Here is a 19,885-nt window from a genome sequence, read left to right on the forward strand (position 1 = left end):
ATTGGTGGCAGACTAAATACTTTTTTGCCCCACTGTATGCTGCCATCCAAGCGAAGTCTTTTTCAGGGACGTCCCTGCCTATTTCAGCAGGACAATGCGAAGCCACATTCTGCATGTGTTACAACAGCGTGGCTTCGTAGTAAAAGAGTGCGGGTACTAGACTGGCCTGCCTGCAGTCCAGACCTGTCTTCCATTGAAAATGTGTGGCTCATTATCCATCCATCCATCCATTTTCCAACCCGCTGAATCCGAACACAGGGTCACGGGGGTCTGCTGGAGCCAATCCCAGCCAACACAGGGCACAAGGCAGGAACCAATCCCGGGCAGGGTGCCAACCCACCGCAGGACACACACAAACACACCCACACACCAAGCACACACTAGGGCCAATTTAGAATCGCCAATCCACCTAACCAGCATGTCTTTGGACTGTGGGAGGAAACCCGAGCGCCCGGAGGAAACCCACGCAGACACGGGGAGAACATGCAAACTCCACACAGGGAGGACCCGGGAAGCGAACCCAGGTCCCCAGATCTCCCAACTGCGAGGCAGCAGCGCTACCCACTGCGCCACCGTGCTGCCCTGTGGCGCATTATGAAGCGCAAAATAGGACAACGGAGACCCTGGACTGTTGAGCAACTGAAGTTGTACATCAAGCAAGAATAGGAAAGAATTCCACCTACACAGCGTCAACAATTAGTGTCCTCAGTTCCCAAACGCTTATATCACCTTTCCTTTTAACAACACTCAATAACACAGTGGTAAACATGCCCTTGTCCCAGCTTTTTTGGAACGTGTTGCAGGCATCAAATTCAAAATGAGTGAAGATTTGCAAAACAATAAAGTTTACCAGTTTGAACATTCGATATCTTGTCTTTGTAGTGTATTCAATTGAATATAGGTTGAAAAGGATTTGCAAATCATTGTATTCTGTTTTTATTTACGTTTTACACAACGTCCCAACTTCATTGGAATTGGGGTTGTACATAATATAAAAATATAATCATTGTCTTGCAGTTTACTCCTCAAATATCCATCCCCATATCTGAGTATATGACAAAGTCTAGTGGAGACCACCCCTGATTTGTTATTACCACATGGGAACATGTGCTAAATTTCCAGAAATTACAGTAGGTTTTGGGGAGTGATTTTGCTAGGTTGACTTTCCACATGAACTTGACTCCAGCTTTGTTCACACATGCTCTTGAATTGGCAGTTGATCAGGAAATTCCTGTGGAAAAGGTCTCATGGTAGCCTTGGCCAACTTGAAATTACCAATTACTTTTCATCTGGACACCCCTATTGTTATGGGTTAATTTTTAGTAACTGTATACAGAAATCTAAGAACAGCAGTGGAAAGTTGCATAAAAGTCAACTAACTTTCAAACATATCTAGTGTTAAATAAGATATATGACACAATCCAAGAAAGGACACTACAGACCTTAAAGTATGGAACCAAGTGAAGTCAGTGTCATTAGATGGTCATGTGAAGCCAATAAATCCCACAGACAGACATTTTTAGCCAAAAGGGAATACATGACCCGTTGTCAAAATAAAATTCCTCCTGTGCCTCATTCTTGGAATCTAGGACTAGATATAAGATATAGTCTGTCTCCATGAGACACAGTGATAAATGGCAAAGAATGAAATGCTCTTCCACGGGAAACATCTTTTCAGCTGTGCTAAGTTTCAGGATTTTTTAACAAAAAGAAAGAATGTAGCAAGAAGGATGACAAGATGCAGTGAAGCTCTGTAAACTAATCTCAACTTCAATAAATACTTACTAGATTACTAAGAATGTAGTGAGAAGTCAAGCAAAATGACACCTTTTATTGGCTAACTATAAAGAATACAATATGCAAGCTTTCAAGGCAACTTTTTCTGTAATGTTTTTAGTTTGCCAATAAACTGTCATTTTGCTTGACTTCTCACTACATCCATAATGGCTAACACGGTACAACACCCTAGCACTACAGATGACTAAGGAAAAATAAAGCCGACTCTGTGCAGCTAACTTAAATGTGTGGTAAGGTAAAAGTCTGCCATGAATGGCAAGAATTCAGAAATTTAAAAAAAAAAATGAAATTGCTACAATTAAAATGTGTGGCCACCCATTGGTTCCCATAAGATCTGGGCCTGCTGAACTGACTTTCAATAGCCAAATATTTTCACTCTGGTGATCAGAATCAAATCAATAATGAGTCATATATAATAGCATCCCATTTATAAAACTTTCTGTATTCGGTGTTGGGCTCATTCTGAACTCTAGAAAATAAGGCCTGTGCAGCCATATGGCTACTAATATTCAAAGACTTCCACTTTTCCTATTGGTGTTAATATCATAAAAACTGACTTGGTGGCACCATGTTACTAATTTTACTTTCGTCTTGTTTGCTAATGTTTCAAAAATGTGTTATCTTTGTATAAAGTTTCTGGCAAACACTACATTTGTATATTAAATGAAGAAAAAGAAAACTTAAATACTACGTGGGGGGGGGGATCTGAGTTTTTATTTTATTTTTTTTCCAAGAATTAACATCCCTGTAATAGGCTACAAATCTACAATTGCTGACTTGTTCAAAGCTGTCGGAGACAAGTTCCAAGCATTCTGGCAATTTGCCCAGACCCTTCCCCATTGAAGTAAAAACCTACTGCCATTGAATAAAACTTGGAAGTTTGCCACTTATTAGAAGAAAAAGTAATCAGTATTTAGAAAATGAGACCTTCTCTGGATTAAGCATGGAGAAAGGTAAAGAACACAAGCGTATGTGTCTTGCTGCTATAGCAGCATTATGTACCAATGTCACCACTGCGTCCTGGATGTCTTGTAATACAAAGGCACAGTCTGCAGATAACCCCAACATGCTCTCATCCTCATTGACAATGTAAAAACACAAAACGTACAGTCCTGTGTTCCTTGCATTCTTCTGAACATTCGTCCGACACTCCTTTGGATAGGTGCGCAAGTGGCAGGTTTCAGCAGGGACACAAGACAATGGAAGATTGTCCTGTTCATTTCTAGAAGCTCTGTTTGGCCTATTAAATTACTTCACAAAATACTGGGCTTGGTCTAAATCGGTTTATTCAATAATCTGGAAATACTCTGCAGGTATGAGAAGGTTAAGGCTCACTTGTTCTTTTTATGTGTTTTGCAGTGCAGCTCTACACATTTCCAGCAATCTCAAAAGAGCACATTAAGGTATCAATTATAACTAAGAGCAATAAATGAAACCTGATGTTCAGAACAGCACAGGGAGGTCTCACCTTTAAACATTAATACCCCGGCTTCTACTTGCTCCTGCGTCCTTGATGTTTCAGTCATCAGAGTAGCTCCTGACACGCAGATTCGGCGTTCATAATCAATAAATACATGACAAAAAGACAAATAAATGTTAAATTATGAAGTACAAATGAGATGCCAGTGTGGTTGGGTGGACATTTTTTAGCTTGTTGAGTTACAATAGGTAATTGAAAATGATGGTTTTCAAAGGATAAGGTCTCTTTAAATATAAAACTTAATTTTTACAAAACGTTACATTTTCTAAATGCAACATGAAAGTTAAAAGATCTCCACATGAGCACAATCTGGACCTGCGAATGCACTGGGCTCTTGTTCAGCTCTCTGCAAGGGAGCATGCAACCTAAGTACCAAGTTGCTTTATCTTATCACATTTGTCTAGGACTTGTTTGAACAGTGGTGTACTGACTTAGGAGGGCTCCACCTAACAGCCAGTAATGCTGATCTATACTAGCCATTTTTCATGGCAATATCATTATCCAAATCAACATGTAAAAGAAAAGACCTGAAATGTCTCTAAACTCATTGGCTCACAGATTCCTCCATATTCAACCATATATATTCCTCTTATGGGCTTAATCATGTTATACAAACACAAATCCAGACTCCTATTTACAATTTTCTATTTAACTAACTCACACACACACTTTAATTGGAACTCTGATAGACTTCTGCAATGCTTTGAGTTGGCACCGCAAAACATTTTGCTTTTGCTATTTCTAGTTGAACAGAAACATCAAGCATCCAGTTGTCCGTGTGTTCGGATTCAGCGGGTTGGAAAATGGATGGATGGATGGATTTTGAAAAAGAGGAATGATGTCTGCCATATGGTCAAAGAGCACATTTGTACCATTTCTAATGAACATACAGTATCTTAGTGTTTGATGCATTCACAGAGGGCACATTTTCACTCAGTCACTAATAAACTTGTTAGTCTAAAAATTCCTTTCCCCTCACATTCAAACACGACTTGAAGTTCTTCAGTTCCTCCATTTGGGCCAGCTGCTCATCCTTTACCTAAAGAGAACAAGCCACTCTTTTTTGGGAGAGCACCTTGACTTCACATTTGGAGGTGTGGAGTCTAATGTCAACCATATCACACTCGCGTACAAACCATTCCAGTGTAAGGCAGAGATCAGAGTCTGATGAAGTCAAGAGGACATCAGCCATATTTAGGTTCACAAACTGGACACTCTAGAAGACTTGGCCTTGACATCTTGTACATGAAAAGGAAGAACAGGAGGGGGGTGACAAGACACACCCCTGTGTGAAGTCCTACGTCTACAGTCGACTTAACAGCAAGTATATGAACACAACTCTTGCTAAACAAATGTAAGGATCACATGAGGCAGAGTAGCAGCAGACCCTCATATTCCTTGTAGCAATTTTAACAAGACACCAGTCTCCATTCTAGGCTCTCTCATGGTGGCCGAGGTGTATCAACCTCTATTAATCTGAAAGAATCCCTCTTGTCCCTCTTTTTTCAAAACGGTAGCCACAACCATCCATCTACCAGAAAAAGTCCACTTTACCCACACTTTATCCAACATTGAAGAGATTTGTTAGTGAAAACACCTCCACATTATTAATGAAAGCATGAGAAGGTCAGCAGTATGAGACTATCCTGGATCAGAGCTGCTACTTCTGCAGACTGAAATGAGCAGGTTCAGGTGGTTTTGGCACAGGGTTGCACCATGCATGGATCACTGGTAGAAGATCAAGTGCAGCAGAATGTAAATGGAGCAAGCCCACTACAGAGAAAGAACACTCTCACAGTCAAATACCCAAAATCTCCTTAGAATTGACTGGCTACAACATCTCATTCCACTTTCCATGTGGAGCGAAGATCCTAGGTTGTTTTCCAGGTGCCCAGGGTAACAGATTCCACAAACAGAACCCAGTTACATTAATGTCTTGACCTGAATTTACCAATGAAGATACGTGCAAGAAGCAGCTCATCGCAGATAAAGAGGCACTACAATAGGAGAGTGTATCAGAGTTTAAATGAGAAGAGACACCTCCATAGTTAGAAGACTGCTTAGACACTTAAGTTGACAGTTCCCTTTTGGTTCAACTGGTGAGCACCAGATTTAATGTCCCTGGAGCACAGTGGACACTAACAAAGTGTTAAACACACAAAGAGATCTTGCTGGTACCAGGAAGGCCTGAATGACTCTTTAACTGGTCTAAGATCTTCTGGTAATTCAAATGATAGGTAGAAAAGTATGCTAGAGACAGGATGACCTGGTCTGTCTAGCTTGGCTTGGCATCAGTATGACGGTCACAAGGAAAAGCAGAGTGAAAATGACTGAATAAGATTATTATAAGCAATCTGTATTCTCTAGTAAGATGATTGTTTACCTGTATCTGTAACATCTGGATTGCTACCAACTTTGGCTCCTGCCTTTGATACAGGGCTGACGAGACTGGCATGGGTTCTGCACGATCCTCAGATTAATCAGGCTTGAAACTGGCGCATGAATAAATGGATGGTTGGAAAGATGCTATTGATTTATTATTAGTTCTGTGACATACTGCAAATGCAGTGCTTAACGTTACTAACAGGTAGGAGTCATATATTTGGTGTAAATTAAATGGGAAGAAAGTTGGAAGAATCTGAGACCAACTACCGAGTCAGGTAGCTGTAGCAGAAACCCTGGCATTTTTTAAAAAGTACTCAAATGAGATATCTATATAGAATGCTGTAATTATAACAGGCACTCTTTAAAAAGACATCACCTTAAATTAACAACATATGGTTAAACTGATTAAATGACAATGCGCACTACAAGGGCAGATCAGTTGTAATAAACAAAATTCAAAACCCCATTGAGTAGAAACGATTCTCAGAGAAAACAAACCAGAGTTATTTTTTGTTCTTCCGAGTTTACTTTAAATTTCCATACTGTCATTCAGGTTACCACATAGTGTTACAATTTTGAAAATGAGCTTTAAATACCATGGAAAGTCTTGTCTAATCAAATTAACCTAGAGACAGCAGAGATAAATGAAACATCAAAGTCAGCTGGAGTAAGCGACACTTGTCTGTGGGATTTCAGGCAAAGAATCAAAGGATTAAAATCTTTATGTGAAGAGCAATCTTTAGAGCTTCACCAATTTTCAGCTTCACTGACAAATCTGAAGTCCAGTGCTAGTCACTTAGTTGGTGATGTCTAAAATATTCCAAGACCAAATTTGTTATTTTCGCCACGGCTTTGCTTTTGTTTAAATCCAAATGCAGATCTGTTCAGAAGATGCACACAAACTGCACCACACCGCACCACGCCACACTTGACTGGTCTTCCCGCAGGCCTGTCAGGACGGCCCAATTGCTTTAAATTAGCAGACTGACATTGACACTAAGTAGATTCTCATGAGACTGGCGAGAAAGCCTGCCAATCACGTATTTTTAATAGCAGATTTTCAGAAGAACTAGATTCAGTATGGGAGGTCCAAATACTTTACTAAAGAAGATTAAATGAGATTACATTTAACTTTTAAGCACAAAACTGCCTTCATTAGGAACAAAGGTTATGTGGAATCTGAGGAAAATCATAAGATGGAGATGATATCAGTGACATCCAAAAAAATAACGGAAGGACACTGCTTTAACAAGTCAACTTCCATCTACCCTTTCCTGGACTCACTTTTGTCCATTAAAAGTTCATGTGGAGCTACCGTATAGTCTGCTGATACCAACTTGGAACAGGTAGCCAGGGCACTGCAGACTGCACTCACTCACACATCCATGGACTTGGTTGTTGGATTCACTTAAACTGAACTTGTTTAGGATACACAAACAGACCAACTGCTGGCTTAATCCATCAAGCTGCTAAACACACTTTTACTCCCACTGCAAAGGATGCATATATGTAATTGTGCTCTAGCTTAGTACATCAAGAGCACCTTGTGATTGTATTCACAATAGAAAGACACCATATGGAATAAAAGGTTCATTGTTAGTCTGCCTCCACCTTGATGCTCTGCTTTAAGCCTCTTCAGATGTAAGATTTTCAAGTTGAAAATGTCAATTCCCCATCTTATTTCAATGAAGAATAAATTTAACAAAAGCATACAGTAAAAGGCTAATGTTTTCATGTTACTGTTGTATAGAGATGAGCCCTGTAACTAGCAGCAGTAGCAGTAGTACAGTGTGCAGTGAACACTAGCGTCCAGTCCAGGATTGGCTCCTGCCATGCACTGAATGCCTCCAATGTAAGCTAACACTCCCAGCAACCCTGTAAGGGACATTTTGCAAGTAAATATTTTAAACTGGATTTTGTCAAAATGAAATTGTATTTTCTTTGATTACATTGTTATTTTATTGTATTTTAGCTGAAGACTTTGCCATTTGTATATATTATTTATATGTTGACCCCCTTTTAATTTAAATCACGGTATTATACCTAAAAGACTGTTGAAAGTTGAACAGCCTGTTTAATTAAAAAAAACATCACTTTTCAGATTCTAAACTTAAAAGAATAATGCACTTCCAATATCAAGTTAAACAAAACAAAGCACTATTTAGCATTGCAAATCAAACCAAGAGAGCTGCCTGCAACAAAACAAAAAAAAAACAAATCCATCCATCCATTTTCCAACCCGCTGAATCCTAACTACAGGGTCACAAGGGTCTGCTGGAGCCAATCCCAGCCAACACAGGGCACAAGGCAGGAACCAATCCTGGGCAGGGTGCCAACCCACCGCAGAAAAACAAATCCATCCATCAAATCATTCATTCATTTCTTCTACTAACTTTTCCAGTTAAAGGGACATAGAAAAATTAAACCTAAGATTATTCATATTTAGGACAACTTTTGTTTCACATCGCACCTTACTGTATGTACTTCTTACGAAAACTTTATATTTCACATTTCTAATAAAGCTATTTGTTTCCTGGCCATAACACTGGATAAGAGCAGCAGGATCAAAAAGATAATTAGGTGATCACGCGATAAAAATCATCAGCCTTTCTCCTTAAGTATTTGTGAAGCAAATCATTTTTAAATGGCTAAAGCACTATGTACAACTGAACGACAATTCAAATGATTAATAGTAATGAAGTGATATGAAATCCCCTATGAACCTTTCCTATGTGACTGAAAGCATGTTTTGTGTTATGTAGAGTTCACATACCACTATACATATCTGATGCCTATATTCATAAGGGTCCTTCTCGTCAGGTTCTAGCTCATCCTTTATTTGCTGTTGATATTTTCAAATGAGATTCTGCTGGTGACCAGCTGCTATTGGGATTTCTGGACAAAACTGTAAGAATTTACTGGAAATAGAACATGTATAACAGCCTCAAACGTACTTTCAGGCTACAGCATACTGCATCCACATCAGGGCAACATCAGGTGCAAAAGAGGAATTAGCCCTGATCAGGGGCCAGTCTACTGTACGGGACCCATTCATACACACACAACTCGCATATGGTCAATTTACATAACACACACACACACACTTTTGGGGGAATGTGGGAATAAAATATTCCAGATAAAACAAACACACACAATGAAACATGCATATTTGATACAGAAAACATCTAGGCGTGGGATTCAAACCCTGAACACCGAATCCATGAGGCAGCGGCACCACCATGCTGCTCAATGTTAAAAGCAACAGTAGGCTCACACCTAACTCTCATTATCACGCATTATATTTTTACACACGCAGTATACACAACGCATACACGCAAAGGCCATAGATAAACAACAATACTAACCATATCTATCTGTCTTGTATGTAAACAGTGTAATGAACGAAGCAACTCCGTACAGTGGATGAAAGTCCAGTCCATTTCAGAGCATTACAGACCTCATTTAACCCAACCTGGAAAGTCCGTGGGATGTAGAAGATGTGAAAAAGGAGCAATCTGAACAGAGAAGGGCAATACACTCACTGACCGACCATCGAAAGTAAGTTGCTCACCTTTACTCTCACACATACTTACGCACAAACGTAGCATTTCTAGTAACCATTTTCTGAGCAGCGTAACGTGTTGCTTTTCGTATAGAGCATGTCTGCGCCCCTATTTAAAGGACATGGCGGACATGGACACTTACTCTTTAGCAGAACTCTGCCAAACAGACTGTGGTCTCTGTTCAGTGTGTTGCAGTTCCATCGGTGATGCTCGAACTGATGCTGGCACTCGGTGATCCAGTCCTTCATGCCCTCGCTAACAGTGCGCATCATCGCTGGGTGCTGGCGGCATAGTTGGCGCTGTCTGTTGACCAAGCCTGGGATGTTATCACACATGACCTGGGAGCCGAGGGTGCCCATGTACCTGAGGAAAGAACACAAGCACTTAGAGGCGTGCCAGGCTTGGACTCCGTGAAAACAGCAAGACACCGCTGTAACCGAGTTGCTCTAAACATTCCCAGGATGGGCTCCGAGCACACAATTATCCCGATTTGGAACTTTGAAAATCTCGTCACTCTATACAAGCCTCCGCGACACTGGTACAAGAATTGGCGCACTGAATGAGTAAATAACATGATAAATACACAAGTCCTACAGTTCTTCCACAGCTGGAAAGGAGCCATCATGGGAACAGCCGCATTCATTTCACGGTGTAAGCAATACGGCTGCTACATTGACTCGTAGAGGAATGGGCTATCGTACATCCAAAAAAATAACCTCCATGGTGCCGAAACAAATAAAAACGCGTTATGAGACTTCTTCCCTTACAACGGGCCTGTACACTCTGAAAAGTCACTTTAAAAGTAGAACTTCATCGAAACGGTCAATGGCAACGTGATTTGCCTAGCTTCTTTATTGTATTAAATCGATTATTCGTTCGCACTTGGTCTAAGTAAAAACATCACAACACTAAAATTACATGTGTATGCCGAGTTTGCACGTTCTCTCCTCCTCTCTATGGACTTTTTCTTCACAGGTAGGTTTAGAGGAGAATGGCTGGTACACTCATTCCGAAAATACTTTTATTTAAACCGCCCACAGCCATAACAATATCACTAAGAGTTATTCTATTCATAAATACTCGGACATATTTTTGCATAAATACTAGAATATTCTTTTCCATAATATTTTAAAATAAGTCTAAGAGATCCCCAGCGACTCCAGAATGCCCCTGTGGATGTGTGCATGAGTGGACCTTGTTGGGTTTAGCACACCTGAGGATTATAATATTTGCACCAAAACATATTCCCAAAGTTAACACGTCCAGCCCAAGCAAAGCATGCAAAAATGAACAAGACGTTCAGTCAATATTGACAGTTTGCACTTAATCAGATATTGGTCACGCTAAATAAAGTATCTATCTATCTATCTATCTAAATAGTGACCAGTCACAATAATACTCCAGAAACAGCCACTTTCTACATCCTGGCCGACGAATCCAATCAGTAAGTGCTGAAACTTGGAAAGGTCCAATCCGATAAACTGGCGTACGTGTCAAAGTTCTGATTAAAAAGAATAACTCTTTGAAAGCATTTGACTTTTATTAGTGCTTCGTCAGACAGCATGAAATATAAAATAAACAGAAAACAGGGATTCACTAAAATACTCTGAATTTGTTTCAAACGTCATATGCAATGGGCCTATTGAGAGGGAAGGTATGGCGGCGCAGTAGTTAGAGTTGCCCCCTTCCCGATGACCCCGGGTTTACTCTTGCGCATCTGCCTCGTCTTCTCCCACATCTCGAGGATAAGTACGCCTGGTTAACTGGGGCACCAGTATTGAATCATAAAGATTTCCTGTCCAATTCAGCACCCTGTCCATTAAAACCGATTGCACTCAACATTTAACACGACCCTGTATTTCTGATCAAAATACCATTATGTACTCGCGTCAGTGTTGCTTTATTCTGAAATATTGGTATCGCAAACCTCTTCCTCTTTTCTGATTTCCCCGTCGGACTCACGGGGTGCGGCATGGTAACACGGTAGAATTGCTAACATGCAGGACGGATGGGAGGACAGTTCTTGGATTGTATGCAAGTCTGGTTAACACATTTGGAATTAGTCTGCATGACACGCCTGTCTAAAACACATTTTCGATTTGCAACACTATGTGAGCTTAACTTGAAACGAGCGCCTAATGTGCGAGGGCCCTTTGTCCCAGACCCTAAATCCCAAACTCATCCTTACGTAAAAAAGTGACGGTCTACTGAAAACCGCTGTAAACATCGCGTGGGTGCAGGGAGCTGCTGCGAATTCAAACACTGCAAAACACTGATCTGTTTCTAAGGTACTTCTTATACAGCTGTAAATTTACAGGACGGGTGGTGAGGGGCACGTGAAGTCCATTTAAGGATCCGCTGAAGCACAATAATGTTATTATTTTGAAATACCTGTGGAGGCTAAATCAAATCCACTGAAGCCGGCAGTGAATACGCGAGTTCCCTTTGTACTTAATATGCACCGTGCATTTTTCAGAGCAGCTGGGATTCGAGCAGTTTCTGTAGTGCCATATATACAATAATGATAATAATACAAAAAGCGGCATGTTAACGTGTGTTACTCTCGACGAACAACAACGAACATTCTCACTGCCCTAGGAGGACACTGTTGTGCTTCTAAAGGTCATCCTGCTCACACACGTGTGATACTTACCACCAAGACGAGCTGACTCTGGACACGACCCAACAGATAATTACAGAAAAAAAGATCCACAACCCGCCTGGAGAGAAGTTCATATTATATCACTGGTATCTCGTCCCACCTTCAATTGTTCAGCTCTTTAATATAATTGGAGAGGACATCACTCCTCTCAGAGTTCAGAAGGAAAAGGTTAACATTCCTAAACTGCTTCATACGCTTATTTGTTCACGGATTCCCACTGCGGACGTGCATTAAAATCAAACGAACGTCCCGTTGACCTTTGATTGAGTTATTTTCTTCTGTACGATGCGCCTGTCCATTCTCAATCGCGGACAATGATCTGCCATCATAGGTGCGCTTCCAGGGCAGCCGGGTATCAGATATAAACTGCTCTCCCAGTGGGAGGGCTCAGGCTTCTCCCGGGCGGAATGAAGTGAAAAAAATTAGATGTCTGAAGATATCTGTTCAGGCTAGCTTGACACAAGGCACAGGCTTGGCCCATTTCCAGATTAAAATATTTCAGGTTGGGGTCACAATGGAAATTCGATTTCTGAAATTTACATTTATGCACATACATAAAATTAACAATATATATACATGTATACAGTGTACATATGTAATCTATCTATAAAATAGCGTTAATAGAAAATAAATATTCATCCATTCAGTTTTCTAAAACCGCCCTTTCCCTTCTGATGGCTTAAGTTATTCTCGTACAAATAACGTCACCCTTTGTAAGGCCATATATTGTTGCAAGTTTATTAATCATATTACACACTGCGCTTTGTGAAGAATTTGAGACTTAAAAACTTTATGTAGAAAAGAAAGTTTCTACTCTCGTCGTGACCGTCTCTTTCAAACTGATTAAGTCTTCTTTTGAACTTTTAATCTCGGTAACGTCATTTTATATTCACATAATCTTTTGATCTCTCCAGTTTATATAACTGAATTAATCCAGAATTTTGTATGTCTGGAGGGGACGGGTAACGCGAAAATAACAAAAAGTAATACGATGATTTTGTCGTTTGATAACTTTAAATCAAAGGACCTAAAAGCTAAAATATAACGTGAAGTTACTCAAGTAACGACGCATTTATATTGCCTTTTTGTAATTTGTAATAGTGGTTCAAACCAATTCGAATCCCAGTCATGAATATGCGTTCCCTTCTTGTCAATAATTCATAGACCATGATGTTCCATTTCTTTGATAATGTATAAAATTTGCAGATCCATCCAGGACTGGCGAGAAAATGTATGGGATTATCTGCGAGGAAGCAACATTTGAACCCAGTTTTGTCACTGAAAGACTCGCTAAAATGCCTGAAGAATTATGGATGTATAGTAACACATTAAGTACAGAAAAAAAAACCTCATGACTACAGTTATTGCTAGGCAATTCATTTTAGAGTGTATATTTTTGCTCAGAGATGTAAAGTTAAAAGCAATATAAAATGCTTTTTTCTTGGATGAGCTAGCAACCATTTTCTCGTGCTCGCTTTGTCTGGTTCGTGGCTGCGATGGCCCTTATCTATCTCGGCAGCTCAGTGTGCAAGGCAGAAGCCACACTCAGACAAAGACAGCAAGTGCATCAAATATCATGGATCTCACTACCTTTTAAGATCTTGTATAAAATGTTAATGTTTACTAATGTGCTAAACGATACTCGTGCCGTCGTCTCCCGCTGTCAAAACTGTTCTCTCTCTCAAGCGCCTATCGCTTTCGTACGGCACAGAGATCGTGTTTTCATATAGCTCGGCCTCGTTCAGCGACAGGTTATAGGATTCCTTAAAACACTCTTAAAAGAAATAATATTGAGAAGATAATTGTAAAAGGCAGGCGGCTGACAGGTGTTAGTGTCGGTGACACGTTCCGGAGATCCCGTAATCGTCCACTGGTAACCTCCTAAAGAAGTCTGTGTCACCACGAGTCAAAGGTCAAGTTTCCCTCTTGCTTAACTTTTTTCTCCCTTATCAGTGGAAGTAACATTGGCAGTTCTATAACACACATTGTCTACAGGCTACCACAAAACAACACTTATATTTGAGGGTTCTATATTTTAGCACAATTACAGCAGGAATATCAGGCAAAGTGCTTTTGTAAATAATTGCAAACAAACAGACCGATTCATTTATCATACTCACCTTACACCAGATTCATCTTTGACAGTCAAAGATTCGTTTAATGATTTTCAAAGTATCCGAGGCCGTGTTTTACAATGTAATTGATGAAGCAATTCAATTTAAATTGTAATTTACATAAAAATGAAAACAATGCCAGAACATCTTACAAGTAAACCGTAAAGCAAAGCCACGGCACTCCGTTCTCGATCATTCTGGGCGCGCGCATTCCTTTCACCTTTGTTTTGGTTCAAAGTGTTCATCAATATTTCATGTTTAAGTTACAATGGGGTGCACGCGTTGCCCACACACTCTTTAATTACACGCCAATTTTGAAAACATGTAAGAAATAACGAATTCAGACCTGCAATTTACACATTTTTCCCCTAATGTGGTCAGTCTGCAACGTGGTGGAATTTATTTCCTTTTTTTGAATTGTTTTCACATTTCAATTTTAAGCAGGGGGGTATTTTTCGTACGTCGCTTAAACCATCCGAGATCAGGTGCCTCATCTTGAATGAGTTAATGCCGGTGACACTCATCCGGGATAGGTCGGTTTTTCAAACGCAGCCGTGTATTAGATTAGTCGAGCTGGATCTAATCATACGAGATGAATGCGCGCGCCCGCGCTGAGTGACAAGCCCATATATATCGAGTCTAGAAAACATGATCAGCAAGTCTTTGATAGGCTGCAACAAAATGACGAAAGAACGGGCCCATTTTTTTTTCACACACGCGGCGCAAGACCTTTTATTCGAAGGACATGAAGAATTTCAAGATTTAACATGCACAAGGGGTAACACTGCAAAAGCAGCCCAGACCAGAAAAGACGGCTGGCAAAAAGTGGCCGAAAAAATTAAACGCTAAGTAGTGTGCATTGTACTTAGTGAATGCAGCGTTTCATTTCCTATGTGTCAGATTAATTATTATTTAATATGTCATAATTCCAGATCAAACGTGAGCACAAGGAGAACACGGGAACAGGTTAAAGTGAAGTACAAGAATATACTTCAAACTGGTAAATATATTGGTATATAACTATTTAAAGAATTGTTGACATAAAGAATCATATATAATATAAAAAACATTAATTTTAAAGCTAATAAGGAGGCAGACAAGCAAAAAACAGGTGGAGGTCCACGCGGTCCAGACCTAACCCCTGCAGAAGAGTTGGCTCTCCAGCAAAATGCCCATCGCCCTGTTTCTGAGGGCATTCCAGGGGGAAGCTCCTCCTCAGAACCAGTGGCAGGATGCAGTGGTCACTTAATTTCAGGTAAAGGATGGTCATTGCATATTTGTCCTCCATGTGTGCCATTGGTATGTTCCATATAGCCCTCTTTTTTGTTGGGTCAGTTGCAGGGAATGTCATATCCCTTGAACCTGTGTCTGACCAACGAGATATTGACGAAGGTCAAATATTTGATGAAGACACTGTGTCTGATTATTCATCAGGAGGAGAGGTACATTTTCCAAATAATGTTTGATCAAACTCCACTCTGATCAGTTCCATGTGCCCCAATCACATTTGGAAATCCTGGTAATGAGAATGTTAGGCTGATTGTGGGATTCTTCATGGAACTGTCGGTGTTTTAGCCTGTGTATTACCTACCTGCAATGGCATGAAACACCTCTTTTATTGTCTGCACACGCAGGTGTCCAGGAAACACAATGAAAACCTGAAGGAAATGTTTCAGAGCCAAACAGACTTTACGAATTGCCTGGCAAACTGCATTTTTAGATAGATTTTCCTCATCGCCTACAGTATATAAAAAAGTGCCGCTTGCAAGAAACCTCAAAGCAATGCCTACTGTCTGTGTGGTTGTGAGAGCCCGACTTCGCCGAGTTTGACTTCGAATATACGGAGCTAATAAATCTTTGAGGTACAATATTCCCCCTCGGCTAAAGCGGTATCTTTCGTACAGAATTTCCTCCGGGGGCAATAAAGGATCTTGCCGATCGCGCAAAACCCTCTTTATATGAAATTCTCTTCGTATAATTTGCACATCAATATCAATTGGTCGCTCATTCATGAACGGCGAAGCCCTGACTGGATGACTTCCACGCACCGTCACTGATTACGTGTGTAAACTAATCCTTGTTTACGCAGAACAAACCTGCTCCGAGCAGGTTTGAGGATTTGGATGTGCTGCTATGACAACACTTCCAGCAAGAGTTTCAAAAAACCGACAGATCCAGGATCAGGCCAAATCTTCAACAATTACATCCGGCTAAGCGAGTAATCCACGTACGAAAAATACCCCCCAGTTCTTGAAATTTCTCGGCTTGGTTTGTTTGTTGTTTTGACGACGATCCTAAACCGGACGTGCCGCGCTTCGAGTTGGCTGTTATGACGTCTACGCTATTGGTTGGTTACAGTTCATGACGTCATGAAGGCGGGGCGCTCCTACCCGAAGCTTTATTTGCCTGGCGCCTTTTTGAACCAGTAGCTTTGGCGATAGTTGACGGATTGGATGGTTTCATGCGCAGTCGGGCTGTTTTTAAATCCTTTGTGAATAAACAGAAATAGCTCGGTCTATTTCTATTGAAACTGTGCGCGATTACGGCAGTGGAATGTCACACAACCCATTTCATTTCAAGTTAATTAATCAACTAATTAAACAGTCTGTCTGAAAAAGATAACAAATGGGTGTCCAAAACAGGAATATAGAGGTGGGATCACCAAAAATACAGAAAGTATTTTCATTGTGATTTTAAAACTGTTGGTCCATGTTTTGTAAAAATGTGAGTAAGATATGAAAATATTTTTTTAAAATAAGAAAACCTGTATTAAAAGACTGGGTTAGCAGCAGACGCTGATACAGCACATTGCCGCACCCACCACGTGACAAACCAACTCAGGATCCCAGATTAGGACCCGAGTGCAGCCATGCAATGGGTGACACCTCAGCACCACACTAGTTCAGATGGAGTGGAACAGTGGAAGGTTTTTTTTTTTTTATGGTGGCTGGAGTGCCAATTCTGCCACAAACCCCCCAGGTTTTCCCCAGGGCGGGATGCAGATTAATGTCATACCCAGGACGGAGCAGTTGCAGGTTAAGGGCCTTGCTCAAGGTCCCAACAAAGTAGGGCCACTTTTGGAGTTTTACGGGATTCGAACTGGCAACCTTCTGATTGCCAGTGCAAATCCCTCATTGAAAACATCTGTTCTTCAAAACGTTATCAAAGTTAATGCCTTCAGCATAGTTGGTAAGCAATTCTTCCCTATTTAACTGCAACATTTTTAATAAACCATTAAACTGTTAAAAATGTTTAAGCATTTGGCAGCATTGTTTTTAAAGATGGGTCCTGTCCTTTGTGAATAAAATGATTTGATAATCTTTGTAATTGTATTGCTTGGGTTTAGCACTGTCATCACTTTCCCCTTAAGAAAACGAAATACTGTATGTGCAATATATTTTTTTAAACATATATTACTACTCTTATTAATATATTTAAAAATATGATATCTTCCAGGATGTTATTAAAATATCTTGCAAGTATGTTGAAATATATTGTGACAGAATGGATCCTTTTGCTCTTCACATGGCTCATTTAGGTGGCTTGCTATCCTTAAAGGGACTTTTCACAAATTGCTGCGGTGGATGGGGACACTGTCTACAATATTGCAGACCTGCTTTTGTTTTTTATAGACACACCTGCTGCTGGCTCTGAAGCTGCTCATTTGCATGATGGGATTTCAGCTCATACTCTTGGCGAGTAATCCCTGGCTGATGCAACTCTTCAATGCCATTACGTAGTCCTCCCTTTGTAGTTGCTGTTCCCAGCCACCACTTCCAACTCCATGAAACCATGCCTAAACTCACCAAAATGGCAGGGTGGTCTTCTCTTCCACTTCAGTCGTGCAGCCTGTGACGAAGGCACATCAACATGAATCGTGAGCGTTCTGTTGTTAGATGGTACAGCAGGATATTTAGTGATACACTGTCATGTGAAGCAGCAGAGGTGTTAAATGCTGCAGTGGTCTGTTGAGTACAAGTGAGCAGACAAACCTTTTTTTCCTCAGCTGAAGATTAACCTGTGTCTTGGCTGTTTTCCTTCACTGAACTGACACTGCAAACATTATTCTTGGTTCAGATTTTGTCTTTAGACTCTCCCTCCATTGCTATTCTGTAATGCCTCTGCAATCTGCTTGGTCCATTGTCTGCACAGTTGTACCACCAGCAGTGTTTCACACAGCTCACTTGAACTTTAAGTTGCGACTCTCACTGCCATTTGTGCTTTTCTCAGCTCCATTAACTTGAAGCTGTGCAGGTATTCATGCACCTAGGCCAATGGACCTTAGCTGATGGAGAAGCATTGGTGGAGTCACAGAGGTAGTGGTCTCTTTTAGCTGTCTTCCCTCCATACTGATGCTGAAAATGGTACTCCTTATCCCAGAAGTCATCCTTGAGATTCTAAGCAGCTCCTCTGAAGAGCCGGGCAGGTCTATTGTAGGTCTTCTTTAAGTGCCACAATGGATCCTTTTGCCCTTTACATGGCTTATAAGTGGCTTGCTGTCCTTATTTTTATAGGCACACCTGACGCTGGCTCTGAAGCTGCACTCTGTATGATGGGATGTCAGCTCATACTGTGGGGCGATTCATTCCTGGCTATACTATACTATCAGATGTACTGTATTTTGGATAATACATTACCATGGATTTTTAAGACACTGCAAATACAAGTTATAATATATGTAAGATATATTTTAGTGTAATATTCAAAATAGTAGTACAAGTTATATGTAAGAAGTATTTTAGGGGGTGGCGCAGTGGTAGCGCTGCTGCCTCGCAGTTAGGAGACCCAGGTTCGCTTCCCGGGTCCTCCCTGCGTGGAGTTTGCATGTTCTCCCCGTGTCTGCGTGGGTTTCCTCCCACAGTCCAAAGACATGCAGGTTAGGTCGATTGGCGATTCTAAATTGGCCCGGGAGTGTGTGTGTGTCCTGAGGTGGGCTGGCGCCCTGCCCAGGACTGGTTCCCTGCCTTGTGCCCTGTGTTGGCTGGGATTGGCTCCAGCAGACCCCCGTGACCCTGTGTTCGGATTCAGCGGGTTGGAAAATGGATGGATGGATATTTTAGGATGTAAATTTCAATATATTTTAATATATAGTTATTTTTGTATTTGCTGTAAATTTTACAGATTTTGTACAGTTAAGCACATTTCAAATTGTAGGACTTTTTAAGACTTTTTCAGTACCAATCAGCACAAGAATCCAGAACTTCTTTACAGCCCGGCTCTAATTATCTCACGCTGTCAGCTACGCACTGTTTATGCAATTCTAGGCAAGGCCGCTTTTCATTATAAAACAGATACCGGTATATGGCTTTCTGGAAACGAATGTGACATTATACATGTGACGTACACTGTCCCGGCTCATGCCAATATTTTGGGGTATGCAAGCAAAAGATACAAAGAAATCATGGGGAAAAAATCAGGCAAAACTTTAAAGCGCTCATAAAAATACAAAAACTTGACTGAGTTGGGGTGCTAGTCACTTGATAGCTTTTAGGCAATCAGAGGGTCACAAAAATAATTCGGGTACATTTTAGGCAGTAAATTGTTGAGAATGAAATGTATGAGGTACAGTATACGGGAAGGGCGTCCCCACTCTAAAATGACTCTCTATGATCTCACTATCAGGAACCATTTCCTGAACAAGGTTACCCACGTCTTCGCCATGACTTGTACGAATAATGCTTGTCAATCACATTTCACACCCAGAGGATTTCCGACATTCACTTGTAGTCACATACAGTATGAGCACAACGATGGCGATAGAGTTGAAGTTATCTCACTAGCGCTACTGTTGGCTCATCTACTTGCACATGAGCAGCTCGCTGGTGCAGCGGTCAGATGGAACAACAGCCCCGCAAAAGGTCCAAAAAAGCCAACAAAATGACTC

At 40.8% G+C, this 19,885-nt stretch overlaps 1 protein-coding gene across 2 annotated transcripts in view; it reads right to left on the bottom strand.

The window, feature by feature from the left end:
- The window catches only part of wnt2 (wingless-type MMTV integration site family member 2), a 30,228-nt gene extending 15,816 nt beyond the window's left edge, over positions 1-14,412 (bottom strand). The window contains exons 1-2 of one of the 2 annotated variants that reach the window (XM_028814579.2): positions 14,008-14,412; positions 9,368-9,588 (exon numbers count right to left, since the gene is read on the bottom strand). In XM_028814579.2, the coding sequence (XP_028670412.1) occupies positions 9,368-9,584 (217 nt within the window). In that variant the 5' untranslated portion in view covers positions 9,585-9,588; positions 14,008-14,412. Of the gene's footprint in view, positions 1-9,367; positions 9,589-11,878; positions 12,436-14,007 lie in introns of those variants that run through there. The other variant, XM_028814576.2, reaches the window with a different exon arrangement.
- Between the last annotated feature and the right edge of the window lie 5,473 nt (positions 14,413-19,885).

This window comes from Erpetoichthys calabaricus, chromosome 1, assembly GCF_900747795.2.
Source record: "Erpetoichthys calabaricus chromosome 1, fErpCal1.3, whole genome shotgun sequence".
NCBI lineage: Eukaryota > Metazoa > Chordata > Cladistia > Polypteriformes > Polypteridae > Erpetoichthys > Erpetoichthys calabaricus.